This window comes from Panthera leo, chromosome D4 (genome assembly GCF_018350215.1).
Source record: "Panthera leo isolate Ple1 chromosome D4, P.leo_Ple1_pat1.1, whole genome shotgun sequence".
NCBI lineage: Eukaryota > Metazoa > Chordata > Mammalia > Carnivora > Felidae > Panthera > Panthera leo.
The window spans coordinates 54045816-54057612 of NC_056691.1; the positions used below are offsets into that span (position 1 = coordinate 54045816).

General features: G+C 35.6%; 1 protein-coding gene across 1 annotated transcript; it reads left to right on the forward strand.

The window, feature by feature from the left end:
* The first annotated feature begins 6784 nt into the window (after window positions 1-6784).
* On the forward strand, window positions 6785-7300 carry LOC122204563 (multifunctional methyltransferase subunit TRM112-like protein). The gene is given in 4 exon segments (XM_042912090.1): window positions 6785-6896; window positions 6983-7111; window positions 7114-7134; window positions 7137-7300. Coding segments are annotated over 4 exon segments (426 nt in total).
* Window positions 7301-11797: the final 4497 nt, after the last annotated feature.

Sequence of the window (11797 nt, forward strand, 5' to 3'; positions counted from 1 at the left end):
TTGTGTCAGTACCATACTGTCCTGATGACTACAGCTTTGTAATATAACTAGAAGCCCGGAATCATGATGCCTCCAGGTTTGCTCTTCTTTTTCAAGGTTTCTTTGGCTATTCAGAGTCTTTTGTGTTTCCATACAAATGTTAGGATTGTTTGTTCTAGCTCTGTGAAAAATGCTATTGGTATTTTGATAGGGATTGAATTAAATGTGTAGATTGCATTGGGTAGCATAGACATTTTAATGATATTTGTTCTTTCAATCCATGAGCATGGAAATTTTTTCCATTTCTTTGTGTTCTCTTCCATTTCTTTCATAATTGTTTTATAGTTTTCAGAGTACAGATCTTTTACCCCTTTGGTTAGGTTAATTCCTAGGTATCTCATGGTTTTGGTGCAATTGTAATTGGGATCGGTTTCTTGATTTCTCTTTCCACTGTTTCATTATTGGTGTATAGGAATACAACAGATTTCTGTACATTGATTTTGTATCTTGAGACTTTACTGAATTTTTGTATTACTTCTAGCAATTTTTTGGTGGAATCTCGGGTTTTCTATATAGAGTGCCACGTCATCTGCAAATAGTGAAAGTTTGACACATAGATGGCCAACAGATACATGAAAAGATGCTCTACATTAATCATCATCAGGGAAATACAAATCAAAACTACAATGGCATATCACCTCATACCATTCAGAATGGCTAAAATTAACAACACAAGAAATAATATGTGTTGGTAAGGATGCATAAAAAGGGGAACCCATTTGCACCGTCGGTGAAAATGCAAACTGGGGCAGTCGCTCTGGAAAATAGTATGGAGGTTCCTCAAAAAGTTAAAAAAAAAAGAACAGCCTATGATCCAGCAATTGCAGTACTAGGTATTTACCCAAATGATACAAAAATGCTGATTCAAAAGAATACATGCACCCCAATGTTTATCGCAGCATTATCAACAATAGCCAAATTATGGAAAGAGACCAAATGTCCATCGACTGATGAAGGGATAAAGAAGATGTGGTATATATATTTATATATAATGGAATATTACTCAGCCATAAAAAGAATGAATTTTTGCCATTTGCAACGATGTGGATGAAGCTACAGTATTACGTTAAGTGAAATAAGTCGATCAGGGAAAGACACATACTATATGATTTCATTCATATGTGGAATTGAAGAAACAAATTATCATAGGTGACAAAAAAGAGGCAGGAAAGCCAAGAAATAGAGTCTTAACTATAGAGAACAAACTGATAGTTACCAGAGGATAGGTGGGTGGGGGTATCAGTTAAGTAGGTGATGGGGTTAAGGAGTGCACTTGTGATGAGCACCAGCTGTTGTATAGAAGTGGTGAATCACTGCGTTGTACACCTGAAATTAATATTACACTGTATGTTAATTAACTGGAATTTAAATAAAGACCAAAAAATAAGAAGAATAAAGCCAAAGTTAGGGCTAAAATTTTGGTTCCGTTAAAGTCAATTGAAGAAAAGATGGAGAAAAAAAAGTGAAACATATTTACTCTCTTTGCTGACTACCTTTTAAGTTCAAATTAGTTTCAGCTTTAGATAACTAACAAATAAGCAAACAAAGCTAGGATCCTAATCAAGGTAGAATTTCTCTCTTACATAAAAATTCTGGACGTGGGTAGTCCAAGGTTGGTGTGTGCATCACCAAGGAGAACGAGTTTATTGTATCATTCTGCTGCCACACCCAAGCTTGGCATCCATGCTTATGCACTGCATGGTACAAGAGAGCTGCTGGAGCTCTGTGCACCACATCCAAATCCAGACAGCAGGACAGAGAAGGAGTGGAAGGACACAGAGTGCTTCTCACAACTGGGTTAACAATATTAACCACCTTCTATAATTTCTTTATGTCATATTGGCTCAAATATTGTCTCCATAGCGTATCTAGGTATGAAGGATGGGGAGTGTTATAACTCAGTGAAAATACTGAGTACCCAAGTAATATTCATGATCTGCTCCTAAAGAAGGAGGAAGAAATAGATAGTGTGCAGCAATTAGCGGTCTAAGATGCTTGTATTCTTTCCCCTGCAGCGTTTCCCCACTGATACATAAACCTTACTAATTTGCTATGATTGTCAATTCATAAACCTCCCTAGATCTGCCCTCTTATTTTCTGCCCCTATGGCTTCCATTTCCTGCCTTATTACCCCCATGTCCCTTCTATTCCCTTACCTAACCATAATTCAAAACCAGTCCATCTTTTTATATTCAGTTTATTCACCCTAAGTTATTTTATGTTTACAGTAGTTTTGAAAGTGGCAAGACTAACCATTTAGTTTTTTTTCTTCTAAGATAACTGATAAACTGAATCATGATGTCTTTAGCTTATACAATAGTGTTACCTTCCCTCTTTCAGCCATGCTAGCTGTGAAATAAGGAAAATTTCTAACCTTTTCCAATGATATGGTAAGATCTTCCTTGTCTCTTGTTCTTCCTTTCAGAATAAAATTTTTATCCTCTGTGTCCACAGCTGTGAGTCTTTGCTCTTCTTTAAAAATGTCTGGTTTTGTTCTTCCAAGATTTTATTTAAATTCAAGTTAGTTAACATAGTGTGTAATATTGATTTCAGGGGTAGAATTTGGTGTTAATTCATGTTTGCAAATTCCAACACTGAACCACATGTTAAATAAATGAATCTTTACACACTTGAGTTTTATATGTAGGATTATATTAATATACTAATTATGTGATACTAACAATATATTGCAAAACTTATAAGGAGTATGGAATGATAATGTATTATCTGCAGTTTCAGAGGAAATAAAAATACATTTTGTATTTTCATCATATAGTTAAAGATTAGCAGGGTAAAAATAAAAATCTAGAAATTATGTCCAATCACCTCTCCCTAGAACTGTGCTTGTCAAACTATAGTATGTATAAGACTTACTTAGGATCCTTGATAAGACTTAAATAGGATCCTTGATAAAAACCCTTGAGCTTTATACGCCTCATCCCTAGAGACTCTGATTCAGTTCATATAATGTAGAATCCAAGAAACTGTGTTTTCAGTCAGCACACGAACGTTCACAGACAGGATACCAAAAGGAAAAATTGGCAGGGGGGCTGACAGATCAAAGAGAACTCCCTTCACACAATAGGGGTTAAAAGCAAACAAACAGTAGAAAAGGAAAACATCAATACATCCATGTTAGAGCCTTCTGTTTTTCAAGAGAACATACTTAAAAGACAGAGTGATTATAAAATATAATAAAAGAACTTTCCAGTTTTTAGAGAAGATTAAAGGGAGAAGAGGATTATTGTGCACTCAGTGAGAAACTGAAGCCACATTATGTAAAATGTTAAGAGACTAATTTATACCCAATATACAATTTGGCAGCGATTTTATTTTGAACCAATCAAAAAATAGAAGCAAATTATGAAAAATATTGCTATCAAACAAGGGCAATATAATGATTAGGTCGGTGACATATTTTTCCTCATCAGAAGACAACGCACTAATTTTCTATTATGTAAATGTAAAACTTAAGAGTTCTAACTCTAGAGACAATTCCAATACCTACTAATTATATTATAATAGACTTTTTTTTTCCAAATCTCAGTTGTTTCAACCCTAAAATTAGGATGAAATTGTTCACCAACTCATGAGGTTGTGCTGACAAATCAATACAACATGATAATACATGTAAGTTTGTAACACGGTGTCTACTGCATGAATGTCTGATATTGTTAGACCTACAATATACTCTCATGTCTTCCGAAGCTGTCTTCCAAATAAATAAGGGTGATAAGGGTGAGATCAAACAGTAAATCTGCACAGACTACAGCTACTGGGGACAAAACAAAACCCTGCTATACAAAGGCTTTACCTAATCATGGACTAAGAATGTTCTATAAGGATCCAAATACTCTTCAAGATTTTGACTGTCTGAAAAAAATCCTTTAGACTAGAATGAATGTGGAGATGAATAATTACTGAAAATCCTCTGGCTAGGGATTACCATGCTTCTCTTCCCTACTGATACTGCTATCCTTCGTTCATATATATAATCTCCCCATGGAAAAGGAAAAAGGACTAGACCACTTGTAAGAGAAATCCTCCACTTACACATCTATTCGTGTGATCCCCTCCATTGTCATGGGTATGGTTGGACCTGAGCAATTAGCTGAGCAATGCTTTCCCTAAAGTCTTTCCTGCTTGACAATCTAGATTCATGAACTGGAGAGAATGTTTATTACCCTACCTCCTAGCCAAACTGTATTTATGAGTTGCCTGAATCTAGTTTACTTGCCTTCTTAAAGCAGGTACAAATTATCCCACTCAATTTTACTTGGTGTTTTACAGTTGAGTGCTTCAATTTGTCACTAGAAGGAGAGAGAAAAACTAGAATAGTAGAGCCTTTAGGGTTCATTCAGTATAGGACATAACGAAATGTCCTGTAAAAATTAAATGGCTGTTATTGTCATCTACCTGCTGGTAGCAACCAAATCTGTATTCCAACCCAAATATCTCTCCTGAGTTTCAAATCAAAAGATTGAGTTGCCTCCTGGGCTATAAAACTGTAATCTCACAAGCAACCCCTAAACCACAAATCATTCGAGTCTCCCCAAAACTGTTTCTTCTACACTGCTTTTCAGTAAATGTCATCACTGGAATCAGTTACCATGCCCTGGAATTTTCCTCTCTGATTCTTTATATCTTTATATTCACACTAGACACACTAGACACCTCTTGTCCGGGTTGCTAATACCGCAACCCAAATTATCTCCTTTCCGTCCTACTCCTATTCCAATGTACCCTTTGAACCACCACCAAAATGATGTTTTAAACAATTCTGAAATGCTCTCTCTTGTGTGTTACATCTTCCAGCTACCATCAATGGCAGACAAGATGAAGGGCCATTTTATCAGCATTCTAGTATGCCTTTATGATCTCAGTCCAGCATAGGATCATCTCCTGCCATGACTGTCAAAGCTTCCCAACCAACGATCACCACACATCTCTCACCAAACACATAGGGGTTATTTAGCTTCTTGCTACAAGGGAGAACACACATCAGAGGAACACTGGAGTGTTTCTGTAAAAGGTAGTTAGAAGGAGCTTATTATCGTATTTGCACATGTGCCAGAGATTCCAGGTAGGATTTAGAGACGTGGATAATTCAGAGTGGGATGCCGTCAGACAACACAAAGAAATCAATGACTGGGTATCTATCTAATCTCTCTCTCTGTCTCTCTCTCTATCTATCTATCATCTATCAATCTATACATTTTTTTATATATCTAGGAGGCAGGGAGTTCAAAGTGGAGATAGACTTGTCACCGGTAAAGAAACCACACTCATGCATGCTTTCCTGAAGAACAGGGTGTTTCATTAACTTTTGTGGTTGCAAAGTATCCTTTCCTCTTTCTAACTCATTTGCAGCCACAGAGTGGGCTTCTCCAAGTACTGATTCTATTCTGAAAGTTTTTTTTTTATGTTTTCTGTGGAATGTTACCGCCAAGCTGTCAGCTTCCAGGGAGCTGCTAAGGTCATTTTCCACTTTCTCACCACCCATGCCAAGTTCTGCCTCCTCATTTACCCAACACTGTGCAGCCCCCTGAAAGACATGTGCTATTCATAGTTTATGAGTCTTGACGGAAGCATTTCTCAGAGCTTGAAAAACTCCAATTGTACTTTTTCCAGGACTTCCTCCTACTTACCCCTTAGGATTATTTTCCTCCTCTCATGTGCATGTGTGTATGAGTTAACATATGGAAGAAATACATAAATGTAATAGCACCATCTTTTTTAAAACAAACGAAACAATATAAAATTAAGTGAAATAAATTGTCCATTCACTAATCCATTCACAAGCCATCTTATTCTTCTTCCCAGTTTCAAAATGAGAATAAGATTATTGTATTCAAGGCTACCACCTTGAAAAAATGATAATACACCAACAACATAGAGATTCTCATTTTCCTAGGGATAGATATGCAACCAATGAATCTAAAAGTTATTTATTATTATTAAAAAAATAAAAATAAAAGTTATTTATTTGGATTTCCAAGGGTTTAATAATATATTTAATAATATATGTTTATTCATGTGTCTTTGTCAAAGATGTATTTAAAAAGGAAGTGATTTTCCCAATTCAACTATTCTATAGATAAGATTAAAAAAACTAATCTTGACTTTGAAATCAAATTCTCTAAAGATAAGTCAAAACAAAGTATTCTGGAACTATACAAAGAAAGCATCCCCATGAATACTAACAACTAGGAGAAATGTATTAGGATATACAATGTTAAATATACATATACATATATTCATATATATGCATATATTCATAAATATATTGATATATTCATATATATATATATGTTTTTAAGTTCACCAAAGTACTACCAGCAGTAGCTTAAAATCCAAAATACTGTAATGCTTTAAAATCCTCTAAAGAATCATTTTCCATAATCAATAAATCTTCATATCCACTTGTTAATTTAGCTAGTATAGTACCATTTCAGCAAACTCTCAGGAGTGATGAAATAAAAACAAGAATTACTGTAACAATGTTAGCTCAGTATATATAAAATGACCTACATCCTCTTAGTCCATTAATAGAACCTTTGGGGAACCAAGCAGTTAAAAGTAAATTAACAATAAAAAACCCAACTGAATCAGGCTTTGACGTGTGCACATAGCTCACCTTCTTCAAACAGAACTCCAAACATAATATGAATTAAATAACAGTAGTCTAAAAATTTCATACAATAACTGGGTAATACAATGGTTGGTTTAATGCATGGCTAACACAATGACAGTGTGTAGCGCTGCCTGGAAGCAAGACGGGCAGAGCACTGGCCCCCTTGGTTCCCCGGGGCAGAAAGATGCTCTTTCACCACCTGCTGAGCGTGCCGGTGTTGGGAGTGAGGCTCAGGGACCCCCCCACCGCCCCCCTCCCCTGAGCCTCCAGGCCACCGAGGTCGGAGGCAGTTCAACAGTTCGACCTGAGGCGGGTCGAACCCTGCGCAGTTCGACCTTGACTTCGTGTCCCGTATGATACCCGAGGTGGAGTGGGCAGCGCTCCTGGAGGTGGCCACTACCTTGCTTCTGGTTGAAGTGCCCGAAAGGCCGATTCAAGGGAGGAGCATGATGAAGAATTTCTAAGAAGATGCACCACTCGCTGCTGGAAGGGGATGTGTCAGAGGGCACTTTGCAAAGTCCCGAGAGCGGACGTCTGTCCCGCAACACCGGTGGGATCCCCAACATGCTGCTGAATGCGGAAGGCGCCCAGACTTACCTGTGCCAGGTAGCGGTTTTCATCCTGTGACCCTGCGGATCTCTATGTATATTTTGTTTGCTGGTGCTGCCATGTACCCCAGTCCTTGATCCAGTGACACACTGAATACACAATATTCCTGAGCTTGATATTCTATTTTTTCCTGCTAAAGTTTCAAACACCGCCATCCCCCGAAAAGGAGGAAGGATTAAACCTTATACTTTGTATAATGAACTAGCTAGAACATAATAAAAAAAGAGACAAACTTTAAACAATAAATCATAAACGTTAACTGAAAACATAGACAGCGTACGAGCTACCTGTAAACAGTTAATAAGGAAAAATTCTTCTCCATGACTAAATAAATAATAAGAAGGATTTTCAGATAGAGGTAAAAAAAAAAAAAAAAAACAACTTGGCCGGGTGACCGTTCGTTATCCAAAGCAGAATTTAAGTTCAACTTTGGATTTACCTTAAGAAGAATCAATCCTAATGTAAATTAAATGTTAAGCTGAAGATATAGAGATCATCTGAAATAGGATAAAATCTTCCTCGAGTGTAATTACTTGTAAAATTATAATTGGCTTAAGGGCAACCCCAATTACAAATGCATTCCAGCTCAACCATAACTAAGTACCTATAAGCAAAACCATCTCTTATTACCATAATGGATTAACCTATATATGCAGAGAAAAATGTAAGTAATAAATGCTGCTTTGGATAATCCCTTATCAAAATGGATGAGCCATTGATAGAGAATAGATAGAAAACATTTTTAATGTATTAATTTAACATACTGTAAATCTGAAACATAAATGTGGTAAGAAAAGATTAAAAGTTAAAGTAAATGAACATTCAATCTTCCTTCTATTTGCTAAAGGAACCCATAAAACTTAAAAGTATTAACTGAATATGAAAACTAGTAATCTAAGAAATTAAGGAATCATTCTCTGAATTAATTATTTGGGTTGAGTGACCTCAGAGCATAGAAAAGCCAGCAAATGATCAAATCTGGACTGATCACTGAAAATACATAACCATCATGCATTGAACCAAAATTTGTATCAATAGAACAGATTTCTAAAGTGGAAACAATGAAATCCTGTTTTAGAGGTCAAATTGATGTTAAAATTATGGCTTTATTGTTGCATGCAGATATGCTTAGGATGTAACTTCCATTAAAAAGGTTCTTTTGTTCCATCATTAGAATTCTGTGTGGCCTGAGTTCAAACCAGAGAAGTTCCTTTTGGTGTCTCTTCATATAAAGATACCTCATAGTATGAAAGGACTTGACAAATAAGGTCTATTCTGCAAAAGGGTCTGATACTAAATAGATTTATATATAAGATATATATATATATGTGTGTGTGTATATATATATATATATATATATATATATATATATATATATATATACAGTAATAACATAAATTGAAAACTTTATTTGCAGGGGCTCAACTTTTTTATTTCAACGAGCATGCTGCTAATTCCTTTGCAATTATTAATTACCCCATTAGCCTTGACCTTCTTAATGCTTAACCAAAAGATTTAGGTTATGCTGAATTTCAAAAATAAATAAATATACTAATCTATATGGACTTCAGCCACTTGCAGATGCCATACAATGATATCTCAAAGAACAATTTCGACTTCTAACTTTACCAATACTAATATGGATTATTGCACCTATTATTGTCCTGACCTCACTTAAACAAGTGTGAGCATCCACACTAAGATCATATCCACTAATAGGATTAAACCTCAAACTACCATTTGTATGCATGAAGCTTAGCTGTGTAGACAGTTAAGCTCAGAGCGTGCCCTCTAACTGGAGCTGTGTGAACACAACACAAATTCCACATGAGGTCACATTGGCAATTATTCTGTTATATTTAATAATAACTACACATATATGCACCTGTGCCCTTTACATTAACAACTACCTTCCCTAAATAACAGGCTTTGATCTACTTCTTACTTTTGGGAAGAGTGGCAGAAGCAGCCCACCCAAATTTTATTTAGCTGCTTCTTGAAACTCAGTATGGAAGTTCTACCTCCCAGCTTGGTGAAATGAATAATTCTCTTCTGCCCTTATATTTGTGGTATAAAGCTTATTCTTAGCCATCTTACATAGACTTCTATCTACTTTTGACTGTACTTAACACATCACAAAGGGGTCACTATATTGACTACTTGGTTTTTAAACTAGAATAGAATAGTAAAGACAACTAATGAAAGAGACAGCTAATTCAGGCTGACCTTAATCAGTGAGGGTTTTGATTAGGAGACGCTTGGATTTATAACTGACTATAATTGATTCTTATTGCCCCTGCCTTAGTAATAATTTTCTTCATAATAATGCTAAGCCCATTAGTAGTATCATGTCTTAATATATTTTTATCTCTTTAGCTGCTGGGCTGTCTATCACCTGAGCCTCCACAGTCTAAAGGAAATAAAATTTAAAAAAATATAAACACTATTTATCAACATCATCCTAGATTTTGATATTAGAATTATTAGAAAACATCATACACAAATTGTGACAGCATCTATGACTCACTACTAGTTATAAACATGGATTTCAAGGAAGGTGTTATTACTGGTCAAGTGTTCACAATCACATTTTCTATGCTAGGTAAAGCTTTATTTTGCATCTGATCACTTCACTTTTGAAAGTGACCTTAATTCTGACCCTTCTGATTGGTCTCTGTCTTTATATAGTAACGTATTGATACTGATCCTATTCTTCTTGTACTAATTTAGTACAACTAACTCTGAATCTTAGCTTTGCATTAAACACAGCAAAGAACAATTGATCCATTAGTGTCACGTCTATTTTTTTTTAACGTTTATTTATTATTATTGAGAGACAGAGAGAGACAGAGCATGAGCATGGAAGGGGCAGAGAGAGGAGGAGACACAGAGTCTGAAGTAGTCTCCAGGCTCTGAGCTGTCAGTACCCAGCCCAATGCGGAGCTCAAACTCAAAAACCAAGATATCATGACCTGAGCGGAAGTCAGATGCTTAACCAACTGAGCCACCCAGGCGCCCCTAGTGTCATGTCTATTTAACATCATTCACCTCTGTAATTAGTAATTTCACATTCTGATTACTACAATTACTACCTATATACAGAAAAATCAAGAACATGTGAATTTGGTTGTGAAAATCTACAACTGTCCACTTGTAGTTTACAATGAAATGCTTTCCCAATCAATCAAATTGTTACTATTTGACCCTAAAATTTTATTGTTACTAACACTGCCTTGGACTTCCCAGTCTATCAACAGAGAAATGAAGTAAATAAATAAAATAAATAAAATAAAAATAAATAAAAATAAAATAAAAGCTATGAGTCACAGATTTAGTCTACAAATGAATTTTTAAAAGTCTTATAAAAGTAAAATTAGTCTAACCACAAAACAAGTAACTCTGACACCCTAGATTATGGATTTTACCATAATTACCTAACACCTCTATCAATAGAAACCTCTCAGTCACATTCATAATAGCCCTTCTAAGCTTTTTAACTTATGCTATATGATAACTTCACTACAATTTTAGTGGGCATAATATCATTTTTTATTTATTATAATGCTTTATTAGAACTAAATGCTTAGCACTCCTTTTAAGAATTGTAGACAAATGCATTTTATTTTAATGTCAAAATTCTCAATCCATATCAACTTTAAAACTTACTTTCCTACCTTAAGTATGGTGCTTCAAAACAAATAAAATCTGAAGTAACTATCTCCTAAACCCTCACTATCTACACCCTTGGCAGTAGATACAAGCTGATTATCCCCATTAATACTAGTTGTTGCCAAGTTCACCTATCTTAAGTGCCTGTTGGGTGCCTGGATGGCTCAGTCAGTTAAGCAACTGACTCTTGATTTTGGCTCTGGTCATGATCTCGCAGTTTGTGAGTTCGAGCCCATCATCAGGCTTTGTACTGACAGTGTGAAGCCTGCTTGGGATTCTCTGTCTCTCTCTCTCTCTCTCTCTCTCTCTCTGCCCCTCCCCTGCTCACTCTCTCTCAAAATAAGTAAATAAACTTTAATAAATAAATAAAGTGCCTGAAATCACCTCAAATAATGCTATATTTCAATGTTTCAGTTCAAATAATTTTAATCCAACATTCACTAACACAAAATTTATCCTGTTCTATATATTATTTGAAGCAATGTTAGTTCCAATATTTATTATTGCCATTTGATGCAGAAATAAGACCCAAAAAATGAATACAGGATTCTACTTTTCATTATATAAATTAATAGGATCCTTTCCACCTTCGGTAGCACTGAGTTATGTTCAACACCATAGACTCACTACCTTTACTTATAATATAATCCTGTACTTCCAAATAATCCCCAATAGGTGATCTCATAAATTACTATGACTAGCATGCATAATGACACTTATATTAAAAAATACCCTTGGGGGGTGGGAGGGAGAGGAGGGTGAGTGATGGGTATTGAGGAGGGCACCTTTTGGGATGAGCACTGGGTGTTGTACGGAGACCAATTCGACAATAAATTTCATATATTG